The sequence below is a fragment of the Ambystoma mexicanum genome, chromosome 5q, assembly GCF_040938575.1.
Source record: "Ambystoma mexicanum isolate Mex_15411 chromosome 5q, UKY_AmexF1_1, whole genome shotgun sequence".
Lineage (NCBI taxonomy): Eukaryota > Metazoa > Chordata > Amphibia > Caudata > Ambystomatidae > Ambystoma > Ambystoma mexicanum.
In genome coordinates, this window is record NC_090933.1 from 955,827,977 (window position 1) to 955,846,631 (window position 18,655).

At 47.9% G+C, this 18,655-nt stretch overlaps 1 protein-coding gene across 1 annotated transcript in view; it reads right to left on the bottom strand.

The window, feature by feature from the left end:
* Positions 1-18,655, bottom strand: part of LOC138498332 (dihydropyrimidinase-like) — a 469,519-nt gene that overhangs the window by 97,229 nt on the left and 353,635 nt on the right. Inside the window, exon 6 of the mRNA XM_069622132.1 lies at positions 15,800-15,941. Within this exon, the coding sequence (XP_069478233.1) occupies positions 15,800-15,941 (142 nt within the window). The remainder of the gene's footprint in view (positions 1-15,799; positions 15,942-18,655) is intronic.

The window sequence follows — 18,655 nt, forward strand, 5'->3', positions numbered from 1 at the left end:
GCAGTGTTGCATATTGTGGGTGGGTGTTTTCAGTGGCTCCAGGTGTACGGGACAGTGATAGTATCGGCTGTGTGTGTCATGTGGCAGGGTGTGTACGGGTACACTGTGGTAACCTGTCATGTGTTTCTTTGTGATGTTTAGGTTACCCTGTCTATTCAGTTGATGGCCGGGGGGGCGATGCAGTCACAGAAGCACACTCACGTTGCTCATTGCCCTGGACACACACACACCACTTCCACAGGGTCGGTGCATTGGCAGCTGTACTCACCCAATAGCCATGTGCTTTGTCCGGCATAGCGTTCCATGTACCGTGGCAATGTGGAATTCCGCAGTACCATTGAGTCATGGGTTGAGCCTGGGAAACGTGCGCAGCAATGTGTTATCAGTTGCGTGGCATCACATACCATCTGTACATTCAGTGAGTGGTACTGATTCCTATTGCGGAACACCATCTCAATTGCACGTGGTACTGGCAGCTCAATGTGGGTGCAGGTGACTGCACCTATGCAATTTGGCGTGCCTGCTATGGCATGGAAGGCCAACTTGGTGGCAATGACCTCGGGGCGGGTACGGGGTAGGGCTATCTGTTCCGACACATGGCGCGACAGGGCATCCAGTACCTGTACCAGGATTTTGGAGAAACAGGGTTGTGATAGGCCCTGCAGCTCACCAACTGTGTGTTGATAGGTGCCGGTACCAAGGAAATGCAGAACAGACACAACCTTCAGGAGAGGGGGGATGGCGGTGGGGGTGTCTATGTGGCTGCTGATGTCGTCCTCTATCATGGTGGTGATGTACAGAATTGTTGGACAGTCCAGCCGGTATAGTGTGTGGATCTGTCCTGGGGTAAGGTTCCAGGGTGAGGCCCTGATGCGTGGTATTGCAGGCCGCCTGCTGGGTGGTGTCAGCTGGACAATGGGGTTTGCCATAGGTGCAGGGTTAGCTGGTTGCCGCCTGCGCCTCCTACGCCTCCTCCTCTGCACCATTACTGCCATCATGTGCAGTGCTGCCTGTTGATTGAGTAGGCCCAGTCCCAATGCTACTAGAGCTGCTGCCTGCATGGTTATGTTTTGTGTTGGGCTGGGTGTGGCCCTTTTGTAGGCTCCCAGTGGCCTGCTGGGTCCAGCTGGGCTGATTTGGTGCTCCTGTGCCCTGATTCAGGTCAGCAGGCACTGTTTAACGTCATGTTCGCGGTGGTACCGCCACAGTGCTCATGGTTTTAACGCCATTTTGCTTGCGGTATTTCCATGTCCGCGCTAGTTGTGATGCTCGCTGTGTTTAGTATAGCCGGTAACGGAGGGGTTTCCGTGCAGGCGGAGTTTACGGGAGCCTAAACTCTGCGGTGGCGGTTGGAGGTGGTGCTATTTCTGGGTCCGCAGGTCATGATGGGCGGACGCGGGAACGGTGTCGGTATGGTTATACCGGAGGCGTTATGTCCAGACCAATGTACTTGTAATGAGGCCCATGGTATCACAAGTAGACACTGACACAAGAGCTTTAATTTTCAAAACCTTTATTGATGTTTTAAAAGTGGTTAGAAAACTCATATCTTGCCCTATAACTAAGATGGGCGTATTCTCGACCATCAAACAAAAAGAAAATAAAGTCCTAGTCTGTCCTTAGTCAAAATAAAATAGCCTATACTAATAAACCTAATGCCTGCCCTCTTTCTAATACAATAAATGCGTAAAGGGAATGTGTAATGCAAAAAGGAAAATCAGTGTTCAAAGGAAATGACAGTATGGTTGAGCAAACTCCCTTCGCTACGTTTTGTAGCACGGGCTAAAGTGGCACACTTGGACCGTGCAATGCACTCTGACTTCGGACACAAGGATGCAGTTTATTGTGTGGACCAGGGCCCACTTGGCCTTCCATGAAAAGTCACTAGTTTATCCAATGGACCTATCGGCTTTCTCTCAATCCAGCGCAGGTCACCTTTTAGCTTGTAATACAGTTCAACACAAGTTAGTTTCCTTCTGGTTACCACAAATCTGTATAGGTTTCCCTCCACCAGGCTCAAACCTTTCAATCACAATTTGTGGAGCTCTCTTCTCCATGCTTCAGTCAACCTTCAAAGGCTTCCCTCTGTCAGGCTCAAGCCTCCTTTCACTTTCCTTCCTCTGTCAAAGACTTTTGAAACTGCAAGGCTTTTGATTTTACCTCGGCATGACCACTTTGACCTTCTTTCCTCACTTTTTCTCTCATATATCAAGGCCTCTTGGTAAATGTAGTTTCGAACACAGTACCTATTTCAAAGTTAAAAGATATCCCTCACATCCAGGTTTCCCTCTGCCAGGACCAAACCTAACAAACAGTTCAAATCTTGCTTCTCAGTTTCTTTCTCTTCCCGCCACATCTACGGCATCAGATATTCCACAGAGACTTTTGATTGGGCAATCTTCTTTCGCCAGACTTAAATTTACAGTTCTTTACAATGCTTTGCTTTCTCTCGTGTCATATTGGCACAGACACAGCCTTCATTCATCAGATACTGTTACAATCAAGTTTAATTTAACACAGACCGGATTTCATTGTTTTCATCAATTCACCACCGGCTGTGTTCATTTTTTTTCGTCTTCTGCGGCTTTAAGCATTCTATCGCTCAACCAGAGCCTCAGATATTTAATAGCATAGTCCAGGAGTTGGAGTCTGGTGAATGACAGGTTCACCCCAGAGCGCATTCCTTATTAACAATGGAATGCGTTTCCAAATGTGTTCCCCCTGCAGTCAGGTTTCCCTGTGCAGGGGCATAGACTTTTGATTTTCCAGGAAGGGGCTGCGGGGGGAGGAGGAGGCCGGCAGCAACAAAAACATGCTTATGGTAACACATGGGGAGTTTCACACAATTGCCCTTTCCTGGGGGGGGCAGGGCCCCAGAGTACCTGCGTACTTGGTGCCTCTGCCCCAAATCTGATGACCATTGGACTAGGGCAGGTACAAGGGAAAGCTCAGTCAGGATTAATGTCTGCCTTGCCATGCCTTAAATTAAAACGTCATGTGCAGTATGAGCATTCTCATTCTTTCCTACATTTCCACCCCTAAAATAGGGATGAAAAGGTAAAATATGCACTTTAATGGATACCCTTTTAAGGTATGAAACATGCAAGTAGTGGATTGAGTATGCCAACCCTCATGTTGTTGTATCAACGCATCGAGGTGAACCTGATGATGCGACCACGCTAACGCGGCACGGCCGTGACGAGCAGGGGAAAGAAAGGAATGCACATGCACGTGTGCACAAGTTCACTTAAGTTAAAGGAATCACAGCTTCTCTCTTGGATCTGTGTTTTTATTAACTTCTGGGGGGCCGCCAGTTCAACGTTTATACATGTCAACATCACACACTCCACCAAGAGTACCTGCACTCAATGAATGTCCTGGTGTCAGGTCTTTAGATGTGCAAAGTGGGACCAGCGTGTGGGACTTGCACTCTTTATCCGCACCCAGGCCAACTCATTGAATTATCGACCCTGCCAGGAGAGGCCAGTGGCTGCAGCATGCAACCGTATTTTTGCCTTTATAAATGAGGTCCAGCAATTATAGAGACTCGGCCGCACAAGGGGTGTGTGTAAGACCCGGAATGCACCGGAACGCGTCAGAGCAATACCCTAATATATAAAACTGCAGCAAAACACACTTGAAGATGATAGCAACATACATGAAAAACATTTTCAAATGAGAAAAGTGAAATAATGTGGTGTCATTAACCCATTACTGCCCCAAATCTATATTTTATCACAAAAAAGTGCCCCAAACTGGTTGGTATGGTACCCTAATATATAAAACGGCAGCAAATCCCACCTGAAAATGATGCAAACACACATGAAGAACATTTACAAATGACAAAGGTGAAACAATGTGCTGTCGTTAACCCACTACTGCCCAAAAGCTACAGTTTGTCACAAAAAAGTACTCACAACAGGCAGGAACGGTACCCTACCACAAGAAAAGGCAGAAATTCAACTGAACATAATGCAAAGACACATGAAGACCATTGTGAAATAAGAAAGGTGGAACAATGTGGTGCCATTATCCTATTACTGCCCAATATCTACATTTTATCAAGAAAAAGTACCAGGAACGGGGCAGAATGGTACCATAATATATCAAACGGCTGCAAAACTCACCTGAAAATGATGTAGACACACATGAAGAACATTTTGGAATAGAGAAAGGTGAAACAATGTGCTGTCATTAACCCATTACTGCCGAAAACGTCAATTTTATCACAAAAAAGTACACGGAACGGACCGGAAAGGTACCCTAATATATGAAAAGGCAGCAAAACTCCACTGAAAATGATGCAGACACACATGAAGGACATTTTGTAATTGAGAAATGTGAAACAATGTGCTATCGTTAACCCATTACTGGCCAAAAATCTTCATTTTATGACGAAAAAGTAACCAGAACGGGCCAGAACGGTACCCAAATATATGAAAAGGCAGCAAAACTCACCTGAAAATGATGCAAACACATATGAAGAGCAACAAAGTCATGCCATTAACCCATTATTGCCCAAAATCTACAATTCATCATGAAAGAGTACTCGGAACGGTGCCCTAATATATGAAAAGGCAACGAAACTCAATTGAAATAGATGTGAAAAAACATGAAGAAACAGTTTGAAATGAGAAAGATGAAACAATGTGGCGTCATTTACCCATTACTGCCCCAATTCTATATTTGACCATGACAAAGTTGCCGGCAATGGCCAGAACAGTAATATATTATATAAAACGACAGAAAAAGTTAAATTAAAATTATAGAAGCACACATGAAGAACATTTTGAAATGAGAAAGATAAAACAATGTGGTGTCATTAACCCACTACGGCCCCAAATCTATGTTTTATTATCAAAAAGTGCCCGGAACAGACCGGAACTGTACCCTAATATATATAACGGCAGTGACACTCAACTGAAAATGATGCAAACACACATGAAGAACATTTTGGAATTGAGAAAGTTGAAACAATGTGCTTTCGTTAACCCATTACTGGCCAAAATCTTCATTTTATGCAAAAAAGTAACCGGAATGGCCAGAACGGTACCCAAATATATGAAAAGGCAGCAAAACTCACCTGAAAATGATGCAAACACATATGAAGAGCATTTTGAAATGAAAAGGGTAAAACAATTTGGTGGCATTATGCCATTACTGCTACAAATCTATATTTTATCATGAAAAAGTTCCCAGAGCGGGCCAGCACGGTCCCATTACATATGAGAAGGCAGCACAACCCACCTGAAAATGCTGCAAACATGTATGAAGAACATTTTGGAAATCAGAAAGGTGAAACAATGTGCTGTCGTTAACCCACTACTGCCCAAAAGATATATTTTATCACGAAAAAGTATCCGGAACCGGCCATAACGGTACCGTGATATATAAAACAGCAACAAAACTCACATGAAAATGATAAAGCACACATTTTTTTTAAGATTTATTTTATTATTTTCGTTAACAATAAACCGTAAGATCATTTTGTGGTCGATTACAGAATCACAAGTAACTCCCCCTGCCCTCCCTCCCAACTTTCCAAGACCATTCAGTTCTGTGCTAAGATCTGTGTGCACCGATGGTTATTGTGGGCTGTCTGTGTCCTCATAGGAGGAACTATCCTCCTTCAGGTAGAACAGAGTCACTGTGAGAGCCACCCATTGTAGTAAATCGTTGGAAGTGTCTAGCTTTTGTTGTCGTTGCGTGACCTCCCAAGCTCCCGTTTCGGCAGCCGACCCTCTCCGGAGGTCCTCCCACCACAGTGATACGTTAGGGGCTTTGGGGCATTTCCACCCCATGGCGATGCGTCTTTTCGCTAGAATGTACATTAGGTCCGTAAGTTTGTTCAAAGGCTTGTTTTTTTTGCTTTTAGGGTATCTGCCCAGGATGCATGCTTTAGGTGTCTGCACATCTAATGTGATGCCCGCCTCGCCACCCTGGCTTTGATTTGTGCCCAGAAGGTTTGTATTGCTGGGCATCCCCAGAACATATGGGTCATCCCCACACAGGGTTCTCCTCATTTGGGGCACACCGTAGCTCCTGCTCTGCTGAATCTAGAGATGATGTCTGGGGTGAGGTATGCTCTATTAATAATGTAGAATTGTATAAGTTGCAATCGGGCATTTCTGGGATAGAAGCACACATGAAGAACATTTTGGAATTGAGAAAGGTGAAACAATGTGGTGTCATTAACCCATTACTGCCCAAAGGCTACATTTTATCACAAAAAAGTACCCGGAATGTTACCCTAATATATGAAAAGGCAGCGAAACCCACCTGAAAATGATGCAAAAAAAAAAACATTTTGGAAATCAGAAAGGTACAACAATATGCTGTAATTAACCCGTTATTGCCTAAAATCTACATTTTAACACAAAAAAGTATCCGGAACGTGCCGGAACAGTACCATAATAAATAAAAAGGCAGCAAAACCCAGTTGAAAATTCTGCAAAAATGCATGAAGAACATTTTGGAACTGAGTAAGGTTGACCCACTTGGCAGACAGGTGCCCCAGGCAGTGGTCAACAACCCCTGCCGTCCTGGAGCTCTGGCCGGACTGCAATTTCCCCCGGGTAAGAGATTTTCCCTCCAGGGAGGAGGGGCAACCCACTGGGGCTCCCTGGGACCACTGTTGGGTTTGGGGATGGTCGACCCACATGCGAGACAGGCAACCCAGGCTTGGAGCAGCACCCTCGGCCTTCCTGGAGCTCTGGTCGGGCCACTTTAGAGCTTCTCCCTCCAGAGAGGGATGGGGACCATGCCTGGACTCCCCACAACCGCTGCTTTGCTTGGGGATGGTGGACTCACATGCAAGACTGGCACCCAAGGCTGGGGGCATCACCCCCGAGCCGTCCTGCAGCTCTGGCTCGGCCATGCAATAGGTTTTCCCTCTGCGTTAGAGCTTTTTCTCATCCAGGACTCCCCGTGACCACAGTTGGGTTTGGTGACTTGGCAATACACAGGTGACATTGGCCCGAGGACCGGGACTAACCCACAAACATCATGGAACTCAGAGCTGGTCACTATAAGTGCCTCTACCCCCCGCAGAGGCAAGGAGCGCACTCGGGATGCCAATTGACACCTGCACCCTATTTTGGACTTACCCATATACAGTTAGCATTACCCTGAGGTCATGGAGAGCGTGACAGATGCCCTGCACCTCCGTCCGGGCTATGTTTCGAGCATCTACCATCTCAGAGGTACTTGCACTTACCTCCATACTCGTGATGAGGCCGTGTGAACCTCATTACAACTTTGGCAGAATATTTGTATGGCAGTTTTACCATTACTGCTGTAGCGTCCTGCAATCTCTGCTGAAACTTTAGCTGGAAAGGGGCCAGAATTTCTGTTTCTGAAGTTCATTTATGCATTCAGTGGAAGTCCCGCTCTCGGGAATAGCGTCACTGGGGCTGGGACTTAAGGGGCAACCTCTGTGCACTAATCCGGCATTGGCGACCAAGGCCCATACTCTCTTCCCTGCATCAGTCCAGGTGTGGAGGAGGCATCTGCTGCCTGTGCCACAGCGCTGCCCTGCAGGGAGCCACTTCCAAACCGGCTTTTAAGCCCCCACAAAGTGGGTTTATGGAACCCGACTGGAGACAAATGTAGGAGTCAGCCATGCCAGCTGCAACTCGGGCCATCTGGTTCAACTGCCCAGGCCTGATGGCTGGTTGGGCCTGTCCAGGTTTCCTGGTGGCCATCAAGCTCTGCCTGCCCTAATGCCACCGTCCAGGAGCCAGGGCTTAAGGTACCACCTCCGCACACTGGGGCTGCAGCTAAACTGCCAGCTCTCTTCCCTGCCACCCAAGGGGTGGGCCGAGCCACTCTGCTTGTCGCCGGATGGGCAAAGTCATCTGGTCTCCTAGGCTTGCCCGGAAAGGGAGAACAGCGCTTCCCACCAAGTCTGCATCCCTGCTGCTGCACCCAGGGTGGGTGGGAGTTTCCCATGCATCAGGTGGCACAGCGGGAGGAAGGATGGAACCCTTGTGGCGCCGCTGCAGCGCTTTTGACAAAAGCTTGGCTCAGAGGATTACTTTCAATAGATCGCATCAAGGTAGCTGCTCTGCTACTTATGAAACCCTGACCCAGAATCAGGTTGTCTACGAATGATTTAGCACCAGCTTCCCCAGGAATATGTGGTGCACTACGGGCAGGAGAAGTGGCCCCCTTCTGTTCACATTCGAGTGCTGAGGCTAACAGCTCAACGTACTGGCCTAGAGGCTGGCTATCCTAGGCCAACCGTGGCTCCACGGCACTACAGTTTTAAGACGGTTTAGTGGGGATTCTGAGTTAGAGGCATTCAGTCATAATGCCACAGGTGGTAGCTTCAGCCCATTGGCTCCTCAGCCAAGCACATGCATCAAATATCCGAACCTGCGGTTCCTCTTGTACTGAGTTGGATTACTATTGCAACAGCACATCATCAGTAAGGTAAAGGTAACCTGTCTCACGGCGGTATAAACCCAGCTCATGCTCCCTATTAGTGGGTGAACAATCCAATGCTTGGTGAATTCTGCTTCACAATGATAAGAAGAGCTGACATTGAAGGATCAAAAAGCAACATCGCTATGAACGCTTGGCCGCCACAAGCCAGTTATCCCTGTGGTAACTTTCTGACACCTCCTGCTTGAAACCCAAAAAGTCAGAAGGATTGTGACGCTCCCCTTTCACAGTCTGTATTCCTACTGACAATCAAGATCAAGCAAGCTTTTGTCCTTCTGCTCCATGGAAGGTTTCTGTCCTCCCTGACCTCAATTTAGGACACCTGCATCATCATTTGACAGGTGTACCGCCCCAGTCAATCTCCCCACCTGCCACTGTTCCCAGAGCAGGTCGCTCCCAGCTAGTAACAGGCACTTGGAGCCAGAAGGGAGAGTCCCACCAGGCTCTTCCCCTGCCTCAACAGTTAAGTGAACAAACAATAAAAGTAGTTCTTTTTCACCGGTGGCCCGAGGGCCTACCACTTATCCTACACCTTTCATGTCTCTTCACAGTGCCAAACTAGAGTCAAGCTCTACGGGTTCTTCTTTCCCCGCTGATTCTACCAAGCCCATTCCCTTGCCTGTGGTTTCACTAGATAGTAGGTAGGAACAGTGGGAATCTCGTTAATCCATTCATGTCTGTCACTAATTAGATGACGAGGCACTTGGCTACCTTAAGAGAGTCATAGTTACTCCTGCATTTACCCGCCCTTCATTGAATTTCTTCACTTTGATATTCAGAGCACTGGGCAAAAATCACATTGTGCCAACACCCACCGTGGGCCTTCGCGATGCTTTGTTTTATTTAAACTGTCGGATTCCCCTGGACCGCACCAGTTCCAAGTCAGCTGCTAAGCATCGGCTGAGGCAGAACGCTCGTCCGAACCACGGGAGGGGAATGGAGAGAGGTGACCACCGCAGCTGGGGTGATCCACAGGAAGGGCCGGCTTGCATACAGAGTCGCTGTCGCCTCAAGGGGGAGAGGCCTCTTCCAGCTGCAGCATTCGCCCAGCCCTGCTTCACTCCCCATCCCAAACGACCCAGCTCCTGAGGTTACGGAGCTGACTTGCAGACTTCCCTTACCTACATTGTTCCAATATGCCAGAGGGTGTTCACCTTGGTGAACTGCTGCAGATATGGGTATGGCCTGGCATGAAATTTACACCTTCTCCCCCAGATTTTCAAGGACCAGTGAGAGCTCACTAGACGCCGCCAGAACTGCAACGCTTTCCAAGGCTCTGGGCCCTCTCTCGGGGCGGCCCCATTTCAAGGTGCACAGCACTTTGCAAAGAAAAGAGAACTCTCAGCGGTGCTCCCGCTGGTTTCTCTGAGATCATTTTGCATCACCGCACTCGATGCCCTGAGGGTAGCCCTCTCCGCCACTCTGGGTTTAGGGACCCAACTCCCTGTTGATCAGCTGAGGGGAACAGAGGCATTCGCCCATCCCTTATGAATGGCACTCTCCCATCTTTTCGGACTGACTGGCCCATGTTCAACTGCTGTTCACATGGAAACCATCTCCACTTTGGCCTTCAAAGTTCTTGTTTGAAAATTTTCTACTACCACCAAGATCTGCACCCACAGCAGCTCCCCCCGGGCCCTCTCCCTGGGCTTCCGTGCGCACCGCAGTAGCCCTCCTACTCTTTGCAGGTTAGCCCCCACGGCTCTCAGCACTGGCAACGGCCGGGTATGGGCCAGATGCTCCAGTGTCATCCATTTTCAGGGCGGGTAAGAAGGGGTAGGTGGAGCGAGAGCTGGAAGAGGATCGGCACGGGGCTGCCCCATATATAGGGGCATAAAGGAGCCATGTGGTTCTGAGATTCAAGGTAGGAGTAGGGTGAATGCGGATGATGGTGGAGTAGCAGGCAGTACATATGTAGACATCAGAGGTGCGAGGGAGCCGCACAGCCTCGGAAGTCTGGAAGTAGGCGATATGGATGGGAAAGATCGATGAGTGGAGGCAGTTGCGCAATTTTCACTGGAGGGATGGCGGGTGAGTCGTGTTTCATGTCACAGAGGTCGGGAGGTGATGGGGGATGCTTTGTCGAATCAGTCAAGCTATGAGTGCCTAGATTTATGTGTGTGGATATGGCACAGACATTGGCAAATAGTGCCACGGGGCACAGGGGAGGTAGATTCTACATTCCAGATTGGGATGTAGGAGACAGGGTGTCAGGCGAGTGGAGAGGGTACGGAAGGGAGATCGGTGGGAGGAAAGTATTGGGTGGAGGCAGGTTGGTACCGACAAGGCAATTATTCAAATTTTCGAGATATATGGGCAGGAGACCCTGTGCACATGTAGGATATTGCATGGTAGGTTCACAATGTGGGTTGCGTGTGCAGAAGAGGCATTGGGTTGGACCAGAATAGCCGGCATCAGGTTGTGTTTCGGCGCTTCGCCGGTTGAGACCAGCCGAGACCTCAGACAGTGGCCTTACTTGCGGGGCTTGATTGCTGGCCGGCTTTGCCTCCCGGCTAGGCTCTGTCTGGATAGGGCTGCACAGTAGCCCATCTGGTGAAGGCAGACTGGGGTCACTGCTGTCTTTCGCGCATAGTGGTGGCCATCTTCAGCCTACACTGGACTTTGTTGTCATAGTAAAAGTAATCCTGCACTGGCTCCCTGGTAGAGTGGGGCCAGAGGTAGGTGCTAACTGGCAGAGACCTCAGACTTAATTGCTCTCCGAATGTTATCATGGGTTTGCTGGCCAGGGAAGAAGCCTCCCTGATCAATATGAACTAAAGGTGGCAAAACCGGGGCCAGTCTTTTAGACAACATTTTTGAATAAATGCGTGCATCGTAACTAATTATGGATATGGGTCTAGAAGTGCATGTGGAAGGTTACTTCTCTTGTTTCAGCAGTACTGATAGTGTGGAATACCCCAAAGGCAGCCTGACTGCCCCTCTGACCAGAAAGCTATTGAAGAGGGTTACCAGGATTGGGCCAAAGGAGGTGGCAAACTGGTTGAAAAAGGCAGCTGAAAACCCATCCAGACCCGGGGCTTTATTCCCCACCAGGCCCCTGATAATCTGCAAAACCTCTTCAGGAGATATTGGGCACTCCAGCCTCTCTCTGTCCTAGTTTGCTGGAGTGGCTGGTCAAGATCCTCACCTTAAATAACTCCCCGTAGAACTGGCAGATGACCTGGAGTTTCCCCACCTTTGACGTACGGGCTACCCCTTCCTGATCCCTCAGTGATCGGATGGTATTGGGTGACTGGTGGGCTTTCAACCTAGGTGGAAGACAGAGACAGTGATCCTACTAGGCCAGGTGACTTTGAGATCTTCCTTTGTGAAGCTTGGGCAATATGTTTCCCTCGAATAGTCGGCAAGATTGTTTCAAATGACATCCCCTCAGTACAGTTCTCAGCAAAGAATTGGGTTATCCAGGTCATGATTGATTCGTGGAAGACCAGGTCCCGGAACAGAGAATCATTCACCAGCCAATGGCATGGCTTATGGGGCTTTTCGGGGTCCCAGGAGACCTGCACTCAGACTGGAGAATGATCTGAAACCACTGCCAACTCGATTGAGGAGTCCAGAACTCGTGGGAGGAGGGATTGTGAAATCAGGAAGAAGTCTAGCCTAGAATATGTGTGATAGACATGAGAAAATAAAGAAAACTCTCTCTGTGTGGGGTGGGAATGGCGCCACACATCGATTAACTGCAAATCAACCATAGCCTGGGACAGAGAAGAGGAGAGCCCACACCCCCTCACCAAGTTCATACGGGACCTATTGAGATTCCCGTCTCAAACCATGTTCCAGTCTTCCCCCAGGAGCGTGTTTCCCCTTTGAAATTGGGCTAGCCTGGGAAACAGTTCCACATAGAATTGATCTTGACGTTGGTTCGGCCTATAAACCGAAAGCAAGGTCATAATCCTCCCAGCTTTCTCTACCACCAATCTGATTTAACGCCGGCCAGGGTCTTGGAGTATCCACAGTTTGGAAACAGCTATTAATCACCACTAATCATCAGAATCGCAACACCTCCCTTCTTATGGGAGGCTGAGGCAAAAAACTGATGAGGGAAGCAGCCAATTACTGAAGTAATCTCAGCCAATCTTGACAGAGTAGATGCTTCTCTTGTAAGAGGGCTACAACCGCCTCTAATTGGGATAATTTGGTCAGAACGCAAAGTCTTTTCATGGGGGAGTTGAGACCCTGGACATTAAGGGAGATAAATGTAAGTGTTGTCATAGTCCTTTGTGAAAGGAGAAGCTGAGCCCAGACTGACCACAATCACATCCCCTACCCAAAGCCCATAGGGAAGTAACTAACCCCTGCCCCCATGCCGCACCCTAGCACATCCTCACCTAAGCCCTCCATGCTGTCAAATCAACAGAGCTATGAACACAACCAACATTGGGGTAAGTGGGATTAAGAAAAATAGCATACCTCTGAAAAACATAACCTACAAAAAGCATTGAGATAAACTTCAAATCTGTAATCACTGTCCCAAAAAAGGGGACCATCAGGAAAAATCCCCTAGAAAAGGGGAAAGCAAGCACCTAATGCACCCACAGTGTAACATGTTAATTAAGACCAACAACCAATGATAAACCTGCGCACCCCTATAAATGACCTATCTTGACAGGTGAACCCTGCAAATACAGCCTGAGCCGGTGGGCACCCAGAGGACAAAGGGAGTAAAATAAAACCAGAACACACCCACGATTAGGCTTAAAACACACAAGAGAGCTGTGCTCAATAACGGTTAGTAGAGTCCACACTCCTATAGCGGCGGTCCATTGACGGGCGCCTCAATTGCAAACATCTATTCTGTCTCGATTGTGCCACAGTCAATGCACTAAACTGGTCAGGTTCCTCCGCCGATGCCAGGAGCTGAATTCCCGAGTCCAGAATTTTCAGTATATTGATTGCAGCTCCCAGCAAGGAAAATTGGTGTCTCGTGCCATCCAGCGAAAAGATAAACTTGAAGGGGAACCCCCAGATAAGAAATCCCTTTCCCCTGTAGCCAGTTGGTCGAAAGTTTTAGATGGTGCCGCTTAAAAATGGTAAGTGGTGAAGGGGGAAAGATTCTGACACAACAGAATGTCGGGCCGCCTGAAGCTGAAATGGTGGAGACCTCTGATTTTCTGCAAAATCAGTTATTTGGATTGGAAAAAATGGACCATGGTTAAAACATCAGGATTTTGCCCCTTGCATTGCTGAAAATCGGAAAAGATTCGATGGGTCAGATCCACCCCAGAAGGGTCCCCAAAAATCGCTTCAAACAATGCTTTCAAATATTCTTACAGCTCCTGATTGGTGATTTCAATAGGTATCCCTCTGATCCTCACGTTGTTTCTTCTGGAACAATTTTCCGAGTCCTCAAGCTTATCCTCCACGAAGAGGACAGACTCTGGCTTCCAGTTTGCGCATTTGTCGGCCCATTTTACCCTGGTTATGTGCTTGGTCAAAGAATGAAGATTCTAGATCAGAGAAAGGCTGCTCATTGGCCTCAGATGCAAGACCCATTGACTCTTTGATTTCCTGCATGGAAGAGTGAATGTCCTGCGGGAGAGGAGCGGGGTTTGCTTCATTTTCATATATTATAGCACTGTTCCGGGTACTTTTTGTGTTAAAATTATGATTTTTGGCAGTAACAGGGTAATAACAGCATATTGTTGTACCGTTATCATTTCCAAAATTTTCTTAATGTCTGTTTGCATAATTTTCAGGTGAGTTTCGCAACCTTTTCATATATTAAGGTACCGTTCTGTGTATGTTTTTGTGATACAATGTAGATATTGGGCAGTAATGGGTTGACTCCACATTGCTTCTTCTTTCTCATTTCAAAATGTACTTCATGTGTGTCTGCATCATTTTCAGTTGTTTTGCTGACTTTTCATGTATTAGTGTACCGTTATGTGTACTTTTTTCATTAGAAAATGTAGATTTTGGGCAGTAATGGGTTAATAACACCACATTTTTTCATCTTTCTTATTTTACAACTAGCTGTCCCCAGCCAAGCGTTGCTGTGGCTCAGTCTGGTTAAATGGAAAAGAAAGAAAAGAGAAAGTGCACGTTTCTAATATGTTTAATTTCACAATGCTTGTGGGTATGCAATATTTTTTGTTGTTCCATTGTCTGTGCAGATATGCCGACTGTAGAACACGCAACATATAATTGTCCATGTGAGGAGCAATGCGTGTCTAGATGTAAATCGCACAATTCTAGCGATTGGCCTTGAGCTTAGTTGATGGTGATTGCAAACGCAAGTTGGCATGAATTGAGCTGTTACGATTTCTGTGCCGAACGACGTCATTTGGAAGCATGAGTTGAATTTCCTGATGTTAGATAGGAAATGCTTTGATTCGGCGGTATATCCGGCAAGCAAAGTTTTAATGGCTCTGGTGATTGTCCAAGATGAGGCAGTTTAATTTTCCCGTCGGCGTAACACATTCCTTTCGTTTCTCCATTAAATTTCAGAGCCTTGCAATAAGGACACACTTCAGTCATTGTGCCGATGAGAACATGCCGGCTCAAACTATAATCATCAGCTGGGTTGTACCGGAATGCAAGGCGATTGTAATCGCGTGATTGCTGAGTACGCAGTCGGGTTTGACGCTGATCTGCTCTTTCTCGTTGACGTCTTTCAGCCACTCTCAATCTGTCGTGTTAATTCTGTTGAGAACGAAGCAGATCTGAAGCTGCTTTTACTTCCAACAGATGGCGCTGTTTTTCAGTAAAATATTTAGTATTGTGTGTGTTGCTTTTATGTCGCACAGATGGCACTGTTGTTCAGAAAAGGCATGTTTTTAACTGTCACAGGTGTGACATCTAAGTATAGTAGGTATATAAAAACTTGCGCCTATTCGAATGCAATGTTGTGTCAAAATTTCAAAGCAATCGGTGAAGAACTTTCTGAGATTTAAGATTTTGAACAAACGAACATTTACATTTTTATTTATATAGGTAGATGTTTTTCATGTGTGTCTGAATCCTTTTCAGTTGATTTTCACTGCCTTTTCATAAACTAGGGTATCTTTCTGGCCCATTCTGTGTACTTTTTCATGTTAACATTTACATTTTGGGCAGTAATGGGTTAATGACATTACATTGTTTCACCTTTCTCATTTCAAAATGTTCTTCATGTGTGTTTTTATAATGTTCACGTCAGTTTTGCTGCCGTTTTATATATTAGGGTACCATTGCACCCGTTCTGGTGCGTGCCATTGCGCCCCGTTCTGGTGCGTTACAGGTTTTAAACAACCCCCCGTCCACACGAGCAGCATGTATAACAGGTGATGCAGTGGAGATGGCCATTTTAGCATGCACAATCGGACGCCATAAAGAAGGAAAATGGCCTCACCACTCCTTTTTCCCACACTACTGACATCCTGTCCTCCACGCCATTTAGCCCGCTCGGTATCTTGGTGAAATTGTCTTTTCCCAGTGCCTTCTGGCAGGTACTGAAGGTACAATTGTCTGTTGCAGTCAAACTGAGGTCATCACTAAAAAACAAGCAAAATAGAGTCATTAAGGGCATACCTAGAGCATGTGCGTCGATATATGCTGAAAGGACACCCTACACAATAAAGCACGCAACGCCACATTATTTTTGCATCTTTCAAGACTGGGACAGGTAACACCACCATTTTAACGGCATATGTGTATCCAACAAGTAAAGAAACCCTGTACATATTTCCAGAGCATTTGCAACCTGCTGCTTAAATAAAATCAAAATATTAAAATTAAAGAGTCGTCACACAAAAATGTTGCCATTTCTCCGCTAAATGGTTTTATGTCTAAGTGAGCATTTAATGAATGCGTATTGGGGAACTACGGTTGAAAATGTGTAACCTCAGGTTGAGTGACGACATGTAATCGTGTAAATCAACACTATTATTTTAAAAACTACTGAACGGGTCATGAACCATGCACAAGACTTGTACTGATTTTCAGAACCTAGCAAAACAAAAAATCACTTTTAAAGTTGGAAAGGAATGACTGCACGTGAGACACTAGGGACAAAACGTGTATAAAACATCTTCTGAATAATCCCTCTTTTCCCGCAAATGTTAAGCACATTCTTGTTTCGCCACATCAGTGATATATACACAAATAGTGTAATCCTTCTTTCAAATGTGTTGCATCTCAAGTAAGCAGTACTATTGTTTTAAGGTATGACGTAATAGCGAGCGCTGGAATGGGACTGCACGAGATGGCCTTCTAATCCACTGAACGTACTATGATCCCAAGTAGTGTGTGTAGTGGCTGGTCCTCCATACACTCCTCTCCTCTCTGCTTCTCTGAACTGCATCCTCATTGTTATGGTAACTGGGGGCATCAACAAGTCCCTGTCCCTACTAGTTGTACAAAAGTATGCATAGTATCTGCATATCATAATGCAACCCCCTGCTCCCTACAACCCCTGCCTTCATTCTCCCTTTGAAATAAAATAGACATGATTAGTCAAGTTGACTCCAATTCAGCTACTGTTGTGTGTTGTCTCTGGCTAACTGAGCCGATGCACGCTGGATTGGAAAAGAGTCACTCCTACCCACACACTGATAACTATCTGATCAATGAAACTTTCCCTCGTTCAGTTTCACTGATTGCCTATCGGTGTTGTGGCGTTGGCCCTTTAAGGGTACGCACGCGACGGAGTGACGTTCACTCCGTCGCGTGCGCTGTTAAATAAAGGGGGCGTTCCCGGTGACAAACACAATCACCGGGGAGCCCACACCGACAACACTGCTGTCTCAGTGTCTCTGTAGCACGGGGGTGGGGGGCTCACGGAGGCGGCCAGCGGAGACCACCAACAGTGGCGACGAGGCCCGGATCGCTTCCTGGGACAGGCGGGGATGTTCGTCTGGAGCGCAGATGATCGTATGTGAACGCTCCAACGAACTCCGACCGCCTGTGGGGTGCCTGTGCGCTTTCCACCATGAATCAGGCTGCTGCTGCTGCTGCTCCTGCAGCTGCTGTTGCTGTGCCTCCTGCGCCTCCTGCGCCTCCGCCTGCTCCCCTGCCGAAACCACCGGGGTCCCTACAGCCAATGCCTGAGTTTGATATCTCGAATGCTCCATCAGGCCTGGGACAGAGGTGGAAGATGTGGATGGATAGGCTGGAGATGTATTTCAGGGCCACAATGGAGACAAGTGACGACGGCAAGCTGGCCACTCTCCTGTACTCCGCTGGTCCAGCGGTGCACGAGGTATTCATGTCCCTGCAGCCGGTGGACGGATCTTTTGCGGCGGCGAAGGAGGCACTCCACAATCATTTTCTGCCAATGGCCAATGCGGACTATGAACGTTTTCTCATGGGAACGGCTCGACAAAAAGATGATGAGACTCTGGATGTATTCTTTGGGCGGCTGTGGAGATTGTCAGCGCCGTGTGCCTGGAACGACCCTGAAGTCATGATTCGTAACCAACTCATTCAGGGGTGTAGCTCTGGGAAACTGAGACGCCAGATATTGCGCGAGCCTGGCATCACCCTTCCTCGCATCCTAGAACTGGGAAGGTGCCATGAAGTCTCGGAATTGCGGGCAACCAGGATGGAAGCTGGTGCTCGCCCAGCCAAGACGGAGGAGATCTGCGCGGTCGGAAGAGGCCGCGGGGTGAGGCGCCCCATGAACACTCAGAGCCCGCGCACGCCGGGGTCGAATGCCTCGTGCCTGAAGTGTGGATACGATCTCCCGCACCCCGCGGAATGCCCTGCTACGGGGGTCAAGTGTGGTAGATGCGGAGGCGCTGACCACTTCGCCAGAATGTGCAGGTCTGCAGCCCCCAAGATTGTACCGAGGGGGCCAGTTCGAGCCGGCTTCCTCCGGCCCCAAAGGACGTCCAACGTTGCCCAGGTAGACCAGGGTGACGACGGGGCCCCTCAGGATGAGGAGGAGGAGGAAGAGGACGAGGAAAACGTATTTTTCGTGTCCAGTGTGAGCATGCTGAAGTCCCGCTCCAAGAGACAGCCCAGGTGCAACGTGCTGGTTAATGGAGACTCTGTGCCGATGCTAGTAGACACTGGCGCATCCGTGAATGTAATGGCCCGCCAGCATTATAGTACCATGCAGGCCCCGCCCACGCTGACTGCGCCGAAGGCACGCATATTCGCCTTCGGCGGGGACCGGCTTTTGCCTCTGGACGGGGTATTCGTGGCTGATGTGCAATATGGTGACTGATACATACGGGCCAGGTTCTATGTCACACCGGTGAGCGAC